Here is a 22,200-nt window from a genome sequence, read left to right on the forward strand (position 1 = left end):
GTTTTGAATTTCCTACCCAAGCGGGTTGAGGAAGCTCCGTCATTCAATATATTTAAGCCTGGGATAGACAGATTTTTGGTCTCTCAGGAAATTAAGGGTAGGAAAATGGAATTGAAGCCCGAGATCAGTTATGATTGTATTGAATGACGGAACAGGCTCCTGTGTATTCCTGCTCCTTTTTGTGTTCTTGAGAAATTTAGTATTTTTGTTGAGAATAAAATATTAGTCAAAACAAGATAAACGAGTTCCACATCTCTTGTATCTCATCCAACTAATCTGGATTTGCTAAGTGTAGTCATTGTTTGATTAGAGGTAAATATTTAACCCCCCCCCCCCCCCCCGCCCGCAATGCCAACACCATTAACTCTCACCATTATGTACACAAATATACATTAAAAATGCCTTTAGCGATTAGTCCCTTTTGGAGATATTTATTAAATCAGTCTTCTCCACTTACATTGACTAAGCCAAAATAATGTTCATTGACTGGAAACTGTTCTGGCCCAATCTCTTTCTCCAAAGCAGAGGCATTGATGCCCTGTTAAAAAGGAAGGGAAAATTGTTAATGATTTGTGCTCATCTCCTGTAAACAAATGTTGAGTTGAAAGTGGAGAATGGGAAGACAATGTTTCACGTGCAAAACTGAATTGTTAACACAGGGTTTATAACCCCTTGCTGATATCTTCACAACATCTGAAGCCCGGGTTCAGTCTGGGCAGGACTTTTAGGTCTCTGCTGTACTATTAAAGAGCCATGCTGGCCCTCTAAATTGCTAATGTGTGCACTTCCTTGTGAACTTTATTTTTATCATTACTGCACGGGACTTTATCCTAAGACTTAAATATGTGGTAGAGCTGCTTAGAGCTTACAAGGAGGATAAAGTAGCCAGTGGTTGCTTATTGACACAACTGTAAAATTCAGCCTTAAAAGATCATGAATAATTAAATATTAACTATTTTAAGCATTATCTGGCAAGTACAATGGCCAAAGCAGATATGACCTAGCTTAAATATCAATGATTTTGAATACCACCAGAAGAAATTATATATTTCATTTTCATTTACAGAGTACTTCATCCTTGCCTTTCTTAACTCTCTACTTGATTATTCCAATGATCTACTGGCTGACCTCCCATCTTCCACTTGAGCTCATCCAAAACTCTACATGCTCATATCCTAAGTATCATTCATTCACCTATCGCCCCTGTACTCGCTGACCTAATTGGCCTCCGATGGGAGTCCAGCAACACCTCCATTTTAAAATTTTTGTTCTCGTTCGCAAATCTCTCCATCCCCTTGCCCTTCCCTATCTCTGTAATCTTCTCATCACTTCTGGCCTCTTGCATATTTCCAATTTTAATCGTTCCACCACTGACAGCTTTGCCTTCTGCTGCCTGGATCTTGTGCTCTGGAATTCCCTCAAAGCTTCTCCACCTCACCCTCCTCATTTAAGATGCTTCTTAAAACCTTTTTGACCAAGCTGTAGTCATCTGCCCCAATACCTCCTATGTGAATCAATGTCAAATTTTATTTGATAAGACTCCTGCAAAGTGCCCCGAGACATCTTGTTATGTTAAAGGCACTATTTAAATGCAAGTCGCTGATTTTGTAGTAACTGATCACCATTTTCAACCATATTTCATACAAACTGTTCTGGAAGCATTTTAGAGAAAGTCCTTTTTCTTTGGGGATTATGCTACCAGCTGTGTACATTTTGTTCCAACACTTCAGCCGTGCAAAACAAGTTGTTGTTTAAAGTGAAGCAACGTTTATTTCCCAAAAGGGAGCAAAGATACAAGTAGTATTAGCAGTGAAATGCTGGGATCTTTTCCAAAATTCATGGTAATCTTTTGTCCCTTACATATTTTTTTTAAAAACCCATCACAAGTTATGCATCTAATATTTCTGCGCATGGCTCTCGTTATACTATTATTGATTTTTCTTCCTCCAGTTCCTTCTGTACCCGAATTCTCCCAGCACTTTCTGCATGTTCTTCCAATTGTTACAGTCATATACTGGAGATAACCAGAGTCACCAAATTCTATGACCATGTTGGTCACAAAAACAGAACAGAATGACCACAGAGGTTAACTTCAGGTGGCAGCATTTTGTAACAGACAATCATGGGTTGGGTTAGAAGCAGCCATCTGTATATTTGGTTGCCAATCAAATAAAAACTTGCAGTTAAAATGCATATATTTTATTTTGTGCAAAATTAAAATCTGACATGTTTTCTCATGTAATTCAAAATCTCCATATCTCACTCCACCCTGGTCTTTGTTTTTACCTGCCATGCTCTACTCCATATAGGCTCCAACTGCGCTTTTTCTTTGCATCTCAATGCTCTTTCCATTCCTTAATCTTGTATGTCAGGTTCTATCTTGCTCATGTTTAACCACTAACCATTTAAAATTACTACAGTATTTGTTTATCGGTTCAAATCCTTTTCTTGCTCAATTGATATGGCCCTGTACGTCCCAGCAGCAACATAATTTCACAGAAATGTCATAGCTGCTATCCTGCCCCCCCCCCCCCCCCCCCCCCCCACAATTCATTTTTAAAGCTCTAATGGATACTGATCAACCATTGGTTCTGGTGGGGCATTCCATATCCTAATGGGTTTCTGCAAAACAAAATTCTTTGTTTCTTGTGTTAAGAACCCCGCTGCCATTTTCTGAGTGTCTCAAAACCCTGAAGGATGACTTGTTTTTAAAATTTGTTTTAATTCAAAATTTTTCAATCATTTTTACAAACCCCCCCCCCCCTCTGGTTTGCTGCTGCTGCTGACCTCCACTTAACGTTCCGCAAGAAAGTCATGGAACGGTTGCCACCGCCTGGAGAACCCCTGCATGGACCCTCGCAAGGCAAACTTTATCCTCTCCAACCTGAGAAATCCAGCCATGTCACTTACCCAAGCCTCTACACTTGGGGGTTTCACGTCCCTCCACATTAACAAGAGCCGCCTCCGGGCTACCAAGGAGGCAAAGGCCAGAACTCCGGCCTCTTTCGACTCCTGCACTCCCGGATCATCCTATACCCCAAATATCGCTATCCCCCAGATCGGTTTTACCAGAGTGCCCAAGACCTTGGACATAGCCTTTGCAAAGCCGTTCCAAAATTCTGTAAGTGCTGGGCATGCCCAGAACATATGGACATGGTTTGCTGGGCCCCCTGGACACCTCACGCACCTGTCTTCCACCCCAAAGAACTTACTCATTCTCGCCACTGTCGGGGCACCACCTCAACTGAATCAGGCTAAGTCTGGCGCAAGATGAGGAGGAATTGACCCTGCCCAGGGCGTCAGCCCACAGGCCCTCATCCAGCTCCTCACCCAGCTCCTCCTCCCACTTGCCCTTCAGCTCTTCCACCGAGGCCTCCTGCAGCTCCTGGTATATGTCCAATACCTTGCCATTCCCTACCCACAGCCCCAAGACCACTCTAACCGCCAGCCCCAAAATCTCATCCTCATTATCAAAGGCCTTCTACTGCACCTCCTTTATCGCCGCCCCCTGCATCTTCTGGGTCTCCACCCACCTCTCAATCGACGCCTTCATAGGGGCCAACATCTCCGCATTTAACTCCACCAAGCAGCCTCTCAAAAACACCTGCTGCTCCCGTGACCACTGGGCCCATGCTGCCTGATCCCCGCCAGCCGCCATCTTGTTTTTTCAAGCCCGTTCTCCTCTCTTCTCCAAAGCCGCTTTTTTGATCGCCCCACTCCTGGTCCACTCCATACAGCACTGGGGGACCCTCACTGTTTCCTTCCCACACCGGGAATCGACGTCAAAGTGCCGCTGGAGCTCCATGAAAGGGCCTAAAAGTCCGTTATCGGCGGGAGCTGCCGACCGTGCGACCTACCTAGGCATAGCCGCAACCAGAAGTCCCCTGAAGGATAACTTGAAACACTGGTTCTTAGTGGCGTATTTTTGTTTGGAATAATGTGAGGAACTAGTCCAGTCATTTCATAAACAGTAGCTGGAACTGCCTGGCTGTTAGACGGAGAACAAACCTCCTTCCCCAACGAGGGTAGTAGCAGATATACTTATCAGTCTCTTTGATACTCCCCTCTGTGGATTCTGCTGTCTACCTCAAATTCCTTGCCTTTAAAAGTTACCATTTGAATAGCTTCGGGTGCTCCAGTTTCCTCCCACAGTCCAAAGATGTGCCGGTCAGGCGGATTGGCCATGCTAAAGTACCCTCAGTGTCCAAAAAGGTTAAGTGGGGTTACGGGGATAGGGTGGAGGTGTGGGCTTGGGTAGGGTGCTCTTTCTAAGGGACGGTGCAGACTCGATGGGCCGAATGGCCTCCTTCAGCACTGTAAATTCTATGATTTTAGAAAGAGCTTGTTCAAGTGCTGGTCCTCAACTCAGGCTATTTAAAGTCCAGGATGGAGGAGGTCCTTCCTGCCACCCTGGCAACGCCAAGATGGGACTCCAACCAAGACAGGGCGAAATTATCTTTACATTTTCAGGTGACTGGGAGGAGTTTCCATATAATCGGTTTCCTCCATGCCTATGCATAAGCTCAAAGGACCCGCTACAGCTTTGCAGAAAGAACTGATTTCAGCGACAATATTTTCCTGACAAGTTTAAGTAAACCATTGTGCCAGTTGTTTGGGGGGGGGGGGGGGCGGGGGGCCTCAACGTGCCAGTGCGACAATCTAATCTTCAGCAGAGGAAACAGCAATTAGGCCAGTACCCTTCCATAAGTCAAATAGTCTACAATGGGTGGCACAGGATGAGGAACACATTATTGAAGAGGAAAGGGAGGCTGAAGCAGCTGTGGGGAGTCCCCTTGACGGGTCGAGAACAGATACAGCTTGCTGAACTGGGCAAAGGTGCAGAACCTCTGGAATCGCACACACTATGGGTCTTCCTGAAGCAGTAATAGGTGCGCGCAAATGTCAACATTCCCTGAGGCAGTACCTATTCAGGGTCAGAGAACAGAGGGGTCATTCATGATATAATCAGAGCACATGTGTATGCAGGAGCTCAACCGTTGCCTCATGGAGAACCAATGGCAACAATGGCTGAATGGATACAGGAACAGCATGCCACATTCCGCAGCACTAACATGTTGCACTGATGGCACAAACATTTAGAGTGGGTGTCAGGTATGCCCCAGCTGGCAATTTCCTCTGACATCCATGCTATCATGATAAAGCTGACAGTAGGCAGCAATCATGTTGAGGAGCGAAACCCTCAGGAAGAATTGTCCTCATCATCATCCACTGCTTTGGTTCCCCGGGCTAAGGCCATGATCAAGGCTGCCTTGCATCAATATGGATCGGGCAGCCTATGGTGTAGCCCCCCAATAGCCGACTGTATGCACAAATACATGAACAGACTGCTTCCACCTCATTCTCATCTCACAGGAGGAAGCTCTCCATAGGAGCAGCAAGAACAGAAGGAACTGCCTTGGTAGTCACTTAGTGGCATATTTGGGTGACTTTTGTGCTGGCTGCATTCATTCATAAAGGACTCTAATGAAACGAAGATGCTGATGATTGGATCAGACTTGTGCAATTCCAATGTTTGATAGTAATGCAGAAGAATGAAGTGAAGGAGGAGAGGGAGACAAGGGATACACCAGTGTGTTTGTGGCAATTGCATTGGAGGCCTTTCTCCCAGGCAATGTGGAGACCAATGGAAAGGCTATGTGTCATGTGAATCTTGGATGTGATCCCTCTCTCTGGGAGATGCGAGTTTCTAAGCTGTGTGCCTTACAGGTGTCCTCACAAGAAATGTGCTTGAATTAGTGCAACCCAAGCTTCCTTCCATCCTGGTCAATGCTTTTGAGTCCTCAGCCAAATTTGGTTGACCCTACTCCACCACTACTTCGTCCTCTGAAGAGGTGTGCCCCTCCGCTACATCTCGCTCTTCAAGGTCCACAAGTCTCTGGTGGACAGATCAACTTAATCCTACAGGTCATTGAGGGAGTGTACTGGACTGTGCCCCAGGACCAGTTAAGGCCGGAGTGTCATCCTCAGGAGTTAAATGGGTTTGCTCTATAGTGGCCCTTGTGCTAAGATGTCAGCATTTAGAGCTGCTCTGTGCAAGGAGTTTCATACTGATGTCAGCAGCCTCCTCAATGGAAAGCCATCGTCTCCTAGCAACCATCTACATATTACCTCCAGTGCCACAAACAGTTGTAACATCTGCAAATACCTAAAGATGGAGGTGCCATGGCAGAGCTGTAAGGATACAATGCACACCTGCAAAACACACTTATGGTGGTTACAAGCCAGCTGAACATTGAAGGAGTAGAATCCCTTCCTATTCATGAATACTTCCTCATCAGCCGGTATCTTAATGGCCACATGAATGCAATCGATAACACGCTGCACCTGAGGAAGTCCCATGATGAGGGCAAATGCCACTGCCCACTGAGCACGTGTGACTCAATTAGGGGTGAATTCAATGTAATCAGAAACCCTCTTGAATAGAATAACCACTATCTGACTTATGCTGCGATAGGCAGCCACTTGCAAGATGCCCGTCAGTTCCACTGCCTCCCCTTATAATGCCCACAGGCAAAAGAGGTCCAATGTCACTGCCACTTAAACTACTACCAGGATATTCCTACTGACCAACAAGGAATGAGGTACTCCTCGGCAAAGCCAGACAATTCTGTCACCATCTGCTTGGAAGTCGCGTCCCCATGATGTTCAGCAAGCTCATTATCAGAACAATATCGCCTAAGGGTATCATTTTTGTGCCCTCCCTGCTCCTCATTTATCACCTTACATGCTTCCCAACATGCATTTGCTGTTGCAGCACCTGCACAACATTGTTGTTCATCTCCAAAATAGAGTAGCTCAGCCCTCTTCCTCGCTAGCAGATGCACAACAATGGTTGCCTGGATCCCCTCACACTGCAGCCCCCCTTCCACTCCCAAACACTCTCAAATTGGTCCAGCACTCCCATCCACTCTCAAATTGGTCCGGTGCCCATAGATCAAAGTGTTTGCAAACTCTAGACTCTCAATATCCCCAGTGTGCAGCTGAATAAAGAGCTCACTGATCCTTCCCTTTTAACACCGCTCTTAAACACATCCATCTCAATGACTGCCCGCCCCCCCTATTTCAAATCAGCCTCCTGTTCATGGTTCTAGTTGTGACCCTACATGTTCCCCATGACTCCCCCTCCAAAAATGCTTTCGAAATTCAACAAGCTCAAAACTGGCTCACTTGTAAGGTGAATTAATGACCCATCACTTTGGGGAAGGCTACTCCTCCACAAAACCCAATGTCACCACCAAAAGTATCGGGAGGCAGGACCACATCGAGAAGCTGGCATGCCATTCTTTCTCACTTAGATTTTGCTCAAGTCCCATGCGTGACAATGGGCAGCAGGACACCACCACTAGCTCCAGTCCATCAAAATCTCTTTACTCCAGCCCAGGTGGTGTCCCACTCTTAAAGGTCCTCAAGCAGTACTCCTCAGCCTTTGGCCAGCCCAGGCTCCTTTTTCCATCTAGTGATGTCCATTCTATTGCCAATCTGGTGGGGGGTACGTGTGGGAGGCCTAATAAGTGTCCAGCCAGTCTCAGTTCTCTCTCCGTCACAATGTTCTGCAGGCGCTTCCGATCAATTCTCTGTAGTATTTCATTGGTGCTGCAGTCTCTCCATGTGTCTGCTGGTGGAAACATTCATGATATCAAAAAATTTAACAAGTGGCATCTGATACTCTAGACTCCGATGTTCCGGAGCATAAAGATCAGCTTACAGATGATGTGTCACTGGAAACCTGCCTGTTTTCACAAAAGGTGTCATCTACTTTTGCTTTCAAATCTGTGAGCATTATGCTCAAGACCTTGCCAGGTACTGATTGGATTGGATTTGTTTACTGTCACCTGTACCGAGGTACAGTGAAAAGAATTGTTCTGCACATAGTTCAGACAGATCATTCCGTACAAGAAAATACATAGGGCAAATATAAAATACACACTGTAAATATACAGACACAGGCATCGGGTGAAACATACAGGAGTGTAGTACTACGCAGTAGAGAAGATGAGTGAAGAGATCAGATCAGTCCATAAGAGGGTCGTTTAGGAGTCTGGTAACAGCGGGGAACAAGCTGTTTTTGAGTCGGTTAGTGCGTGTTCTCAGCCTTTTTGTATCTCCTGCCCGATGGAAGAAGTTGGAAGGGTGAATAAGCCGGGTGGGAGGGGTCCTTGATTATGCAGCCCGCTTTCCCAAAGCAGCGGAAGGTGTAGACAGATTCAATGGATGGGAGGTGGGTTCGTGTGATGGACTGGGTGATGTTCACGACTCTCTGTAGTTTCTTACAGTCTTGGGCAGAGCAGTTGCCATACCAGGCTGTTATGCAGCCAGATAGGATGCTTTCTATGGTGCATCTGTAAAAGTCAATGTGGACATGCTGGATTTCCTTAGTTTCCAGAGAAACTAAAGGCGCTGTTGTGCTTTCTTGGTCATAACGTCGACATGGGTGGACCAGGACAGATTGTTGGTGATGCGCACACCTAGGAATTTGAAGCTGTCAACCATTTCCACCTCGACCCCGTTGATGCAGACAGGGGTGTGTACAATATTTTGCTTCCTGAAGTCAGTGACCAGTTCTTTAGTGTTGCTGACATTGAGGGAGAGATTGTTGTCATTACACCACGCCACTAGGTTCTCCATCTCCCTTCTGTATTCTGACGCATCATTGTTTGAGATCCGGCCCACTACAGTCATGTCGTCAGCAAAGTTGTAGATGGAGTTGGAGCCAAATTTTGCCACACAGTCATATGTGCATAGGAAGTATAGCAGGGGGCTGAGTCCACAGCCTTGTGGGGCCCCGGTACGATGCCAGCAGTGTTATTCCCCTCCAGTTGTTGCAATTGCTGAGTGGTCTGACTTAATAATAATCTTTATTAGTGTCACAAGTAGGCTTACATTAACACTGCAATGATGTTACTGTGAAAAGCCCCAGTCGCCACACTCCGGCGCCTGTTCGGGTACACCGAGGGAGAATTCAGAATGTCCGAACTCGGAGCTGGGCTGATTGAAGATCTTCCGAAAGTATTCCATCCGCCTCACTTTCTGGTTCTCATCTGTCAATCGTGTCCTGCCATCCTTGCCCAGTGGAATGTGGAATTGCTTCTTGCACCATCAGTTCCCATACAACCCTGCACAGCATCTTGGAGTCATTCCAATTTGCTGCTTCTTGTGCCTCCTGTTTTTTAAACTTTATCCATCCACGTTTGGCACGTCCTTTGGTGATCCAAAATTGCCTGCTTGCCCACTTCAGTTTCCTCCTTCTCAGCTCAATCCAGCCTGATTGAGAACCTCTAAAGCATTATAAATTTGTCTTGTACTTTTAAAGAACTATGTAGCTGAACACCTCAGTCTCTCTACTCTCTTCCATACAAATATGTCTTCCCGCTTTCCCCTCCCTCAGTTAAGGTTCTTCACCCATTTTGAATTCTTCTTTGCAGCATTTTTTTTTAAAGGGAACACAATTTGTATATAATTAAGTTGGCTTTGAAGCACCAGTTCTTATGGCCTACCATCTACTTTGGATATTTATAGCACAAGCTCTGGAAAATTAGGGGAAAAAAACTAGCAAAGCAACCTACTTGTGTTTGATTAATGCACTAAGTAACAGCAGAACTTTAAGCCTACTACACTGTTAGTAAAACAAATTTAAATTCAGATAAGGAGTCAATTACACCAGAGATAAAAGACAGCATTCCACCTTATTGTACAGAGAAGTATTGTTAGGCATAAAGAAGAACATAAATGTGCTCAATACGTACGGAAATAGTTACCACCTGATGTAGGATATTATCATCCTTAATCATGATGTTTGGATTGTATTAAATAAGCAACTGCTTCAATTTATTTATGCCCCCTTCAGGATATATGCAGCACACATCATTCCACAATGGACAGTTGAAGCCATTAGTGGGTGCACAAAAAGGAGATAACCCAGCAAATTACCCAAAGGAATAAAAGTCCATCTATTTCCACAATCTTCAGCCATCTGGTCTTGAAATTAACTTCAACAACTTCAAATCACCTCTCCCGTTTTCTTTGACGATGCGGAGGTGCCGGCGTTGGACTGGGTGGGCACAGTAAGTAGTCTTACAACACAAGGTTTGCTTCGAATCATTGGCTTTCGGAGCGCACCTGATGAAGAAGTTGCGCACCGAAAGCTAGTGATTCTAAACAAACCTGTTGGATTTTCTTTGATGTAGGAGCTTGTAATGTGGGATGGGTATACTCATGCTTCGGAGGTTGGAGGGGGGAACGGGTCGGTGCTTGGGATGTGGATTCTTATTTGGGTTTTGACTGCAGGATGGCCTGAACCCCATTTGTTGATCTGCCTTGCTCTCCCACCAGACTCCTGAGCTACTGAGACTTCTTTATTGCACCAGTTTTTGATATTCCCAATCTCTAATTTCTCACAACTTCACTATTAGTTCTCTCATTTAATCATCTCCTGTTCTCCAAATAATCATTTATAATAATAATCTTTGTCACAAGTAGGCTTACATTAACACTGCAATGAAGTTAGTGAAAAGCCTCAAGTCGCCACATTCCAGCGCCTGTTCGGGTACACAGTGGGAGAATGTTCAAATTATCTAACATCACGGCCGAGATTCTCCGAGGCCTCGCCGGCTCGGAGAATTGGAAATGACACCGGTCCAACGCCTGGACACGATTCTTTGGAGAATCGTCGCCAGCCGTGCGCACGGTCAACGGGGCGCCAGTCGGGGTCCGATGAAAGAGGCCCCCGCGGTGATTCTCCACAGTCGACTGGCCGAGTTCCCGCCGACGTGGTTCTAACATGGTTCCACCCGGCGGTAGCTCGGACCTGCGGCCGCGGTGGCCATCCTGGTTGGGGGGGGGCAGGGAGATGAGACTCCGGGGGGGCCTCCACGACGGCCAAGCCCGCAATCAGGGAGAGGGGGGCCTACCTTCTTCCACGCCGGCCCGCTGTGCAGATCCGCCATGTTGCGCAGGCCCGGCGCAGAATCGGCTGGCGTGCGCATGTGCGGACCCGCGGTTAGCCGCTGCACGCATGCGCGGACCTGCGGCTAACCGCCGCACGCATGCGCGGACCTGCGGCTAGCCGCCGCACGCATGCGCGGACCCGTTGCCGGCAGTGCAGGGCCGCGTAGCAGCGCCGGCGCTATGTGCAGCACTCCGACGCCGTGCTGGCCCCCTGTGGGCCACGGATTTGCTGGGCTAGGAGACCCGTTGACGCCGCGTCACACTTAGCCGCGATTTTCGAGACTTGTGGGAGGAAATCGGAGCACCCAGAGGAAACTCACGCAGACACAGGGAGAACATGCAGACTCCGCACAGACAGTGACCCAGCGGGGAATTGAACCTGGGACCCTGGTGCTGTGAAGCAACAGTGCTAACCACTGTGCAGCAGTGCCGCCCATGCTACCGTGTCTTTCTTTTTCTTTTCTTGTATTTCCCATCACCGTTTTCCCTTGCTGTGCTCCATTTTATAAGCTGATCATCTGCAATATCATCCAGTTCTGATAAAGGGTTGTCTCGAATATCAACAGCTCGCCTTTCTTTACACATTCAGCCTAAATTTGCAGCATTTTCTGTTTTAGCTTCCCCCTCACCATATGAAGATCTGGCTCATGATCTCCCATCCCCAAAATCAGGCGAGCACAGGCGAAAATAAACCGTGTGGAACCATTCATAGACAGTATACTTCATTTCTTCTAACTTCTATTTTGTTTTTATTCACGCCCTAGTGTGAGCATTGCTGGATAGGCAGGCATTTATTGCCTTTCATTAGTTGCTTTTGAGGTGGTGATGATCTTCTTCAATTGTTGCATTGTAGAGGTTTGATACTCAGAAGCTTGCGAGGTCACCTCAGAGTCAACTAGGTTGGTGTGGAATTGAAGTCTCCTATTGGATAGACTTGGGAAAGACAATTGGTTTCCTTTCCTAAAGAAGATTAGTGAACCAATTTTTATGACAATACAACAGTTTAAATAGTCACTTTTACTAGTACCAGCTTTTATTTCCAGATTTTTGAGTTGTCATTACCTCTCTCCTCAAAGAAAATGTGTAATATTACTTAAACAGCAGACTAAATGAAAAATGCTGCTCTATTTCACCTTGATCTCTTTTTGCTTAACTGATGTTGAATAAGCTAGCTTTTTTACTTTCTGTTGAAACAAAATATTCATGCAAAGCTTAAGATTTAAAACGTGGGATTCTTCTGATTGGAGCCATTGCGCTAGATCAACTGCTTTTTCATGTGGAGAAGAGACAGAGAGAAAGTGAATCAGTCCAGCCCACTTTTACACACCTCCTAGGCACCAGTATTCATACAGAGGTCATACTGCATACCTTAGGGAAACCTTAAATATGGGAAAAGGTAGATAACTAGAGAAACTGTTCCACTTTACAGAAGATTGCAAAACCAGAAGACATGGGGTGCGATCTGCCAGCCATGCTGCACCCAAAAAGCAGCAGGCCGCAGCGAAAACGTGACCGATAGAAGCCGCAAGACCCCGCTCCCGGGATCTACCCAGCTCGCAAAGCCTCGCGAGATCTAACACGATCTCACGCGACGTTGTGACAATCACTTTTTTGGCAAATCTGTATATTAGTGCGAGACAGCTAGTCTCACTCTAATATGCAATTTCCCGAGGCACCGGGAACTACCCCCTTCGCCTCAGATCTCGGGCGAGTGCTATTCAGTTCTGGTCTCCACAAGTGGATCCAGGCAGAACAGCACTCGTGGGGGTCTCCCAGGGGTTCGGACTGGGTGCCAGGTTGGCATTTTTCAAATGGTGCCATTCAGACTGGGGGGGGTTCCTTTTGCGGGTGTTGGGAAGGGGGGGGGGGGGGGGCGGACCTGGGGACCCCCTCACAGGGACTGGGTGAGGTCAGGGGTCACGCCGGGTCTCCAGAGATTGGGATGCCATTTTGACATCTCAATCTCGTGTTACACTGAGGAGTACCCAAAAACATTTTATCCCCTTCATGCTTAGCCGTAAACAAGTTACGATTTCCTCAAATAAGTTTAGGTGTTCTGAATCTTGCAAACGCCATGTATATAATAGATGTTCAGTATTCCGTGAACTATCTTTACAGTGCTAATGATCATTTTTAAAGTCAAATACGGTATGCTTCATAATGTGATATGGGCAATGCCATCTCTACCATTGTACCTTGAAACAGATACTGGGATTGTATAAATCAAGAGGTTATAACTTCTACTTCTATTTGCAGCACTGAACTTTGCACTTTAGAACATATTTGTGAAACTATATTCAGCAAATAACTGGAGTAAATGCAGATGTGAAGACGGAATACATGATAAATATCACCTAAATTCAGAGATACGATCACTGCTTTTAACACATTACAAAATTTGGTATTTTAAATAATTTCAGAAACAAGGCATATAATATACATTATATATAGAAGGAATGCTGTTGAAAGAGATGTTTTTCTAAAATGGGTATGTGAGGTGCTATTCCACTCAAGAAAACAGTATGAATCCACCTCTTGCCACTTTACTTGGGCCCACCCCTGAAGATGATACAGGCAATCAATCTTATTGTGGCTTATTGTAGCACAAGGCAAAGGAATATGTGATGCCTCTGCAGAGTTGACAGCTGGGGCAGTATCTCATTGTAACTGCTATCTTTACTCCTTCTTTTCCTCATACAGCTGGGGCAGTATCTCATTGTAACTATTATCTTTACCCATTCCTTTCCTCATACAGCTGGGGCAGTATCTCATTGGAACTGTTATCTTTACCCCTTCCTTTCCTCATACAGCTGGGGCAGTATCCCATTGGAACTGTTATCTTTACCCCCTTCCTTTCCTCATACAGCTGGGGCAATATCTCATTGTAACTGTTATCTTTACCCCTTCCTTTCCTCATACAGCTGGGGCAGTATCTCATTGGAACTATTATCTTTACCCCTTCCTTTCCTCACACCTGGAAGGAAAAATATGATTTCAGACAGAGATGGCACATCATTTGTTTCATCTTACTGGTGTGTAATATCAATTTACAGAAAGGAAAATACCACCATTATAATAAAAGCAAAATACTGCAGATGCTGGAAATCTGAAATAAAAATAGAAAATGCTATATAAACTCAGCAGGTCTGGCAGCATTTGTGGAGAGAGAAGCAGAGTCCATAAGACATCGACAGAACTGAAACGGGATCTGGAAAACGGGGTAAGAATAGAAAGTCAGGAATAAGTCAGAGCTAAGGAGAGATTGGTAAAGATGTCATGGGCATAAGGCAAAGAGAGGCTTAATAGTGGCATTAAGGACTAAACTGCTAATAGTGGCATAAAAGCAAGATAGCACAATGTGTCAACAGGAGAAGGTCAAAGACCCCTCCCACCCGGGTTACTCACTCTTCCAACTTCTTCCATCGGGCAGGAGATACAAAAGTCTGAGAACACGCACGAACAGACTCAAAAACAGCTTCTTCCCCACTGTCACCAGACTCCTAAATGACCCTCTTATTTACTGACCTCTTTAACACTACACCCCTGTATGCTTCACCCGTGCCAGTGTTTATGTAGTTACATTGTGTACCTTGTGTTGCCCTATTATGTATTTTCTTTTCATGTACTTAATGATCTGTTGAGCTGCACGCAGCAAAATACTTTTCACTGTACCTCGGTACACGTGACAATAAACAAAATCCAATCCAGCGCTCAGTGAAAACAAAACTGAGAAACAAGGGGCAGATGGGGAGGGAGGTTTGCGTTGGGATAAACTAAGGAAACCAAGAAAAAGGGGGCAGAGCTCAAGATGGACAGGAAAGTTCAGTCTAAAGCTGTTGAACTTAGGGCAGCACGGTGGCAGTGGCTAGCACTGCTGCCTCACAGCGCAGGAACCCGGGTTTGATTCCAGCCTTGGGTGACTGTGTGGATTTTGCATGTTCTCCCAGTGTCTATGGGAGTTTCTGCCGGGTGCTCTGGTTTCCTCCCACAGTCCAAAGATATGCAGATTAGTGATGTTATGGGGTTGCGGGAATAGGGCGACAGAGTGGACCAAGGGCTCTATAGAAGTGCCGGTGGGCTAAACGGCCTCCTTCTGCACTGTAGGGATTCCATGAAATGTTGAGCCCTGACGGCTGAAACATACCTATTCAAAAGATGAAGTGTTCTTCCAGTTTGCGTTGGCCATCACTGGAGCATTGTAGCAGGTCAAGGAAGGACATGTAGGCATGACGGCACGGTAGCATAGTGGTTAGCACAATGGCTTCACAGAGCCAGGTTTCCAGGTTCGATTCCCGGCTTGGGTCACTGTCTGTGTGAAGTCTGCACGTTCTCCCTGTGCCTGCGTGGGTTTCCTCCGGGTGCTCCGGTTTCCTCCCATTGTCCAAAGATGTGCAGGGGTAGGTGGACTGGCTATGCTAAATTGCCCTTAAGTGTCCAAAAAAAGTAGGGTACGGTGGGGTTACGGGAATAGGGTGGAAGCGTGGGGTTAGGGTCGAGGTGTAGACTTAGGTAGGGTGCTCTTTCCAAGGGCCGGTGCAGACTCGATGGGCTGAATGGCCTCCTTCTGCATTGTAAATTCTGTGACTCAGTGACAGCAAGATGCCGAGTTGAAATGACAAGGGACCAGAAGGCAGGGGTCACACTTGCGAACTGAGTGAAGTGCTCCACATGGCAGTCACCCAGTCTGCGTTTAGACGCTCCAAATTAGAGGAGACTGCATTCATAGTCATAGAATTTACAGTGCGGCGGCTATTCGGCCCATCAAGTCTGAAAGGTCCTTGGAAAGAGCACCCTACTTAAGCCCACACCTCCACCCTAACCCAGTAACCCCACCTAACGTTTTGTCGACATGAAGGGCAATTTAGCATGGCTAATCCACCTTACCTGCACGTCTTTGGACTGTGGGAGAAAACTGGAGCACCCAGAGGAAGCCCACGCAGACACAATATAGATGACAATATCCAGGCTTGGACTGACAAGTGGCAAGTTACATTTGTGCCACATAAACGCCAGGCAACGACCATCTCCTACAAGAGATAATCTAACCAACGCCCATGACATTCAATGGCATTACCAACACTGAATCCGCTACAAACGACATCCTGGGGGTTACTATTGATCAGAAGCTGAACTGGACTAGCCATATTAATATTGAGGCGACCAGGGCAGGTCAAAGGCTAGGAATCCTACAGAAAGTAACTCACCTCCTGATCCCCCAAAGCCTGTCCACCATCTATAAGGTGCAAGTCAGGAGTGTAATGGAATACTCTCCACTTGCTTGGATGAGTGCAGCTCCAACAACACTGAAGCTCCACACCATCCAGGACAAAGCAGCCCGCTTGATTGCTCCTCCTTCCACAAACATTCAAACTCTCCATTACCGATGAACAGTGACAGCCGCATGTACGATCTAAAAGATGCATTGCAGTAATCCACCAAGATTTCTTAGACAGCACCTTCCAAACCCACAGCCTTCTCGAAGGGCAAGAGCAGCAGATACCTGGGAATCCCACCACCTGGAGGTTCCCCTCCAAGTCACTCACCACACTGACTTGGAAATATATCGCTGTCCTTTCACTGTTGCTGGGGCAAAATCGTGGAACTCCCTCCCTAACAGCACAGTGGGTGTATCTATACCTTAAGGACTGCAGCGGTTCAAGAAGACAACTCACCGCTACCTTCTGAAGGGCAACTAGGGATGAGCTATAAATGCTGGCCTAATTAGCGACGCCCACATCCCGTAAATAAAGAAAATAAGCTGAAGCATATTCAGCATTGCCTCAAGTAAAGCGGCAGTGTAAGAGTTGAACTGTTGTTCAGATTTCCTTTTTCTCTATTCCAGATAAATGCTCTGATCCTTTCACAATATACTGAAATGTTCAATGGCTACAGAATTGACAGCACCAACCTTGCTGTGGCAATGTGAATTCAGCACTGAAATATTGTGGAGGAAATAAGCCCACCATCAAAACCTGTAACAACAGCACATGTGCAAAAAAAGGTGCCATTCAGCTGCAACGCATATTTGGACTGCATGTGGACTCTGCATGTATTAGCAGGCAATTAGTTTGAAGCTAATTTATGTGCCAAGTTACTGAAAGCATTTGAAATTGTAAGATTTTTATACAAAACTAGAAAATAATTTAATGATAAACCACCTGCATTTCTTCTGGCAAACATTCCCCAACAAATGTACATGGTTATCTGTGCAGGAAAATTCCAAATGAGATTACTGCTTTGAGGGCATGAAGGCATTGTTATAAAGGAACCAAATCCCAAAGTAAAATGTGTATTTTTAGCAGTCAATTGCATTTATAATATATATTTATTTCATTTGTTAAAGCTGCAATAAAGTTTGATCTTCATTTTAGCAGATGGCTGCATGGCAACGATTACAGGCCATGTCCCGAATGTTAGGAAGTGGTTGAAGGTTTGAGAGTACAGAACTGTTAAGTGATGTGAGAACGGGGGATGACGGTTGTGAAGAGTTTAAAAAGTAAGAAAACATCATCTGAGCAATGCTGGAGGAAAAGAATTTAAAGTTCCGGTAGAGATAGGAAGAGGTCAACGAGATCAGAAAGTGCTGGGTGTAGCAGTGATTGGAGGGGGCTTGGGTATGGCGCAGCACTGGGATGTGTAGGAGTATTGGTCAGGGGAAATAGCAAGACATGGGGACACTGGGAAGGGGACTGCAGAGGATTATTGATAGAAGTGTTTACTGTCAACAGGAAAAAGAACTGGTGCTCAGCAATTAATGGGAGGTGGATTGGTGGGAAATGGCACATCTGTGGGGTACAACATTCACTGTCAGTGGGATTTCTTAAATGTGACCTGCTGATGGCTATATTATTGGAAATTTAGCTGAGTAATTATTTTAAAGATATTGCAAGTTATGCCACATTACTGGTGAAGAAAACTTAAATTCCCCTCCCCAACAGTGACCGGTAACTCCTCCTGCGGCTGCAAATATCCTCTCCTTCAATTTCCACATACATTCTCAAATGTGGGCATCAGAAAATTGGCTTACGTTTCTGAAGTGTTTTCTCAACACTTTTAAAATTTAAAATGGCTGACGACGCATTTCAAGAACTTCAAACCAATTCTCAATAATAACCAAAAAGCAGCTTTAGGAAGGATAGATGAAGACATAGGTCCAGTCATGATAGTTCTGTAGATGTGGAACTGGAGATGTGGGGGATCAGGGAAAATTGGAGTGCCAAGGAGGAAATGGTGGCCAAAAAGGCAACAGCAAGGCGGATGTTGCCAGTATCACTTCTCTGGCCAACAAAGCAGTACTAATTAACTGGAGGACATAAATAGAAATTTCGCATGATAAGTAACAATGCCACCTTAGGATTCAGAGATTAGAGGTGAGTTTAATGGTGATACAAAAGTTTGACAAGTGTGACAGAAATAAGCACAGCAGGAGGTGCAATATTGCAGAAAGTGTACACATATAGTTAAATAAAACTGTCAGCTTGGTGTAGCGATGTCACTTTTGTCAGAGTAAGAGGATTATGGGTTCAAACTCTGATCTAGCACAATCTAGGATGACATTTTAGTATAGTACTGAGGGAGTGCTGTGTTATCTTTCAGCACTAATCGAAATAGAACATGGAGTTCTCAGTGTGGCCTGGCCATTAGTTTATTTACTCTTTATGGGATCTTGCAATGCCCAAAATGATTGCAGTGTTTTTCTCTGTGCCAACTCTACTTGGTCACCAACATACATAAAAGGGTTACATAAATGGAAATTCTTTTCAATAATAACTTATATAAAAATTCACACACAAAGTACTGAGTTGTGAAAAACTCTGTGTGCTTTGAAGATGATTGAGGTGACCACAAGAGCATCAATTTGATAAAACTTCTTATATTTTCCCAACCCATCCCTGCACTCCCAATTTCACTATTACTCGCATTTTATTTTAGGTTTCAAATGTTGCACATCTTTTTATAGCCAAGTGCATTAAAACCAACCAGTTACAAACCTTTTAAAAATACTAATTTATACTTGTCCACTAGGATATGAATGGTAGCACAGTGGTTAGCACTGTCGCTTCACAGCGCCAGGGACCCGGGATCGATACCCAGCTTGGGTACTGACTGTGCGGAGTCTGCACATTCTTCCCGTGTCTGCATCTCCTCTGGGTGCTCCATTTCCTCCCACAAGTCCCGAAAAGCGTGCTTGTTAGGTGAATTGGACATTCTGAATTCTCCCTCAGTGTACCCGAACAGGTGCCGGAATGTGGTGACTAGGGGATTTTCACAGTAACTTCATTGAAGTGTTAATGTAAGCCTACTTGTGACACTAATAAAGATTATGATTATTATATGTACACAGTAGATGGTGGCAACTGGCATGACCATTTTACTGCTGGGTCAAAAACCTGGAAATCCCTACCTACACCGGGCAGACTGCAGCAGTTTAAGGCGGCAGCTCACCCACCCAAATGCATTTAAGGATGGGCAACAAATGTTGGCCTTGCCAGCAACACTCATATCCCATGACAGAATAAAAAATATTAAAGCAGTCATACTCAAATAAATTCGGAACCCATCATGAAGACACATCCTACTCAGTAACTAGATAAGTGACTGAGCATCGCAAAATTACAGAAAATTACAAAGCTGCTACAGGAAAAATGTTTTGAATTGCAAGCAGCAGTTATACGAAGAATACTGTGCTTGCATAGTCAAATTTTCCATTATATTGGATTTTAATTAGCATCATGTCTGAAATCATTAATGTTCCCCTGCTCCCTCCACCTTTAGGAGTGCAGCGAGTTTCCTGCTGGTTATTCTTAACAGCTACTTGTGCGTCCACTAGCACTCAGCTCAAAAACCACTTTAAAAATCTGAGTTTGAATTAGTGTGCTAATATGAGAAACGTGTGTCAAATACACAATTTGCTATTATAACCAACTAGAAATTGCTTCACTTTTTAGACGTGCTAAAACTCGATGATTTTTTTTTTTTTAAAACATGCTGATTAAGTGTCATTGAATAGAGAAATTAATTTTAAAAATGTTTCACTGTGTGAAATTCTCAGATGTATCCTGAATGTCAAACTAGAGCGAACCACTTGCCCACCCATGACAATACAGTGGTAATACCACCCCCACATATCTAGTCTTGACACCACACCTCCTACTCACTCTGGCCACTTTATTATTTTTTTTAAAAAATCTATTTTACAAGAGGAGTTTACCACACACTCGACTTACAATACCAAAATTGAAGAGGGCTGCACTACCACAGATCAATAAATGAAAAGTAATCTTCGGACAAGACGATAATATATACAGCACCATGTAAGGTGATGGGCCAAATGGCCTATATGATCTTCTGACATCCGTCAAATGAATCGCAAATTTAAATTGCAAATCCTAAGAAACACTATGTTGCGCTAGCTTAATCTTATGTGAAAGCACAAAATCTATCACAGGTAGTTTCCAATTAAATCTCAATGTTTTATTAAACTCAATACAAAGTCAAGAGCTCAATTGGGGCTTGACTTGGGGTGGTTCCTTGAACAAAGTGACACACGGTGGGCTTTACTAATCCCGGAGAGGAATTTCGTGGCCTTTTTATACGCCCCTTTCAAAGATCCCTCGAATGAATCACAGCAAAACTAAATACACGAAATGCACCATAGTGGAGTTCAAATCTAGTGAGAAACAGAAGGAGCAGCCAGACTCTCGACACAGGATTCTGCGGGTTTGCAGCGCTCAGCTCTTCCTCCCGATCCCTGCACCTGCCTCCCGGCCTCGGGGGACGCTGCAGCCGCCGCCCGGCAGAGGGAAAGCCCGTTCCAGCCGCCACTCCAGCACCGGCTGGCCGGGTTGCGGAAGAGGAGAGAGGACCCCGGCTCCAAGAGGCGGAGGCCTCGCTCCTTCACTAATTTTAATGGATGTTTTCACTTCATTTTCCCTGGGTCTGACAGCAGCAGGCCGAAGAAGAGCCTGGGACTGGGAGTCAAGCGGCGGCCCAGAGGCCGGATGGGGAAGAGAACGGGCGCCTCAGCCCCGCTCTCCACACCGGCAAAGCCGCAGCTGTTTGCAAAACGAGAAGCGAGTGACTCCCCTCCCCTCTGGCCACCTACCATGGTACAAATGGAAGCGAGTTTCCCGACTGTCATTAGTATTTCCATCCGTCCAGCGCCATGTTTCATCCGCTCATTCAGCACCGACTGGGGGCGGGGGCGGAGGCGGAGGAGGACACGGCGGCCGCGCGGTCCTAGCGCCCGCAAAACATCAGCACGGCACCACAGCACACATTCACTTAAGAGACATTCGTACATGCCCTTATCGATGGAAAAAATAACATTTTTAGAACTGTGGAGCACATTTCTCGGCATCAGTAAACAAAAGCGGCGAAAAGTACAGAAGCAGGGAAAGGGGGGAAATAGAACAAAGGGAAAGGCGTGTGATAGGCATGTGAAATTAAACGACAAAGGGATGATGTTGCACAGCAAAAATGAAAGACAATAGGACATGTGAAAAACAATATAGGTCCAGAGGAGATATAAATGTAATAGCAGAATCATTACCAACAGCTGCTGTTCAAAGAAATAGGACAAGTGGTTATGATCCGAATTTGTTGAACTCAGAAGTGGAGTCCAGAAGACTGTAGAATGCCTAACTGAAAGAAGGGGTGCTGTTCCTGGAGTTTCTTTTGAGCTTATTTAAGGCAGTGTGGGAGGCAGAAAAATCAGAAAGATTTCCAATTAAATCTGGAATCTGGCAGGGCTGCCCTCCCGCCCTGTTCGGGTGTTGTGTAGAACCCTTTTGCTTAGTCCATCAGGAAGGATTTATGCATAGGAGGGTGACAATCCCAGATTTGACTTGAGCAGAGTCACACAAGTCAAAGCCTCCCTGTGCATGGACATCATCAGTCTTCTGCTTGGATCCGCCGTCAGTGTGCAGACGGATCAACATCTGCAACCAGTTCGAACTGGCCTCAGGTGCCAAGGTACATCATAACAAAAGCGTGGTCACGTGTTTTGAGAACTGGGCTGACCGATCCCTTGTCCCGTTCATTGTCAGGCCAGACGGCCTGGAGGTACTGGGGATATGGTTCGGCGGGTTGAGGGCATGTGTTAGAAACTGGAAGGAGCACGTAAGTATAATGAATCAAAGGCTGGGTATGTGGGAGCAACACTCCCTCTCCACTGCAGGTAAGAACCTGGTCACCAGGTGCAAGGCACTCTCAGTGTTGCTGTACGTGGCGCAG

The 22,200-nt window shown here is 45.5% G+C and overlaps 1 protein-coding gene across 1 annotated transcript in view; it reads right to left on the bottom strand.

Annotated features, from left to right (window-relative positions):
• The window catches only part of usp12a (ubiquitin specific peptidase 12a), a 64,373-nt gene extending 43,197 nt beyond the window's left edge, over positions 1 to 21,176 (bottom strand). Inside the window, exons 1-2 of the mRNA XM_072476919.1 lie at positions 21,071 to 21,176; positions 458 to 538 (exon numbers count right to left, since the gene is read on the bottom strand). Of these exons, the coding sequence (XP_072333020.1) occupies positions 458 to 538; positions 21,071 to 21,139 (150 nt within the window). The 5' untranslated portion in view covers positions 21,140 to 21,176. The remainder of the gene's footprint in view (positions 1 to 457; positions 539 to 21,070) is intronic.
• Positions 21,177 to 22,200: the final 1,024 nt, after the last annotated feature.

Source organism: Scyliorhinus torazame, chromosome 15 (assembly GCF_047496885.1).
Source record: "Scyliorhinus torazame isolate Kashiwa2021f chromosome 15, sScyTor2.1, whole genome shotgun sequence".
NCBI classification, from domain to species: domain Eukaryota; kingdom Metazoa; phylum Chordata; class Chondrichthyes; order Carcharhiniformes; family Scyliorhinidae; genus Scyliorhinus; species Scyliorhinus torazame.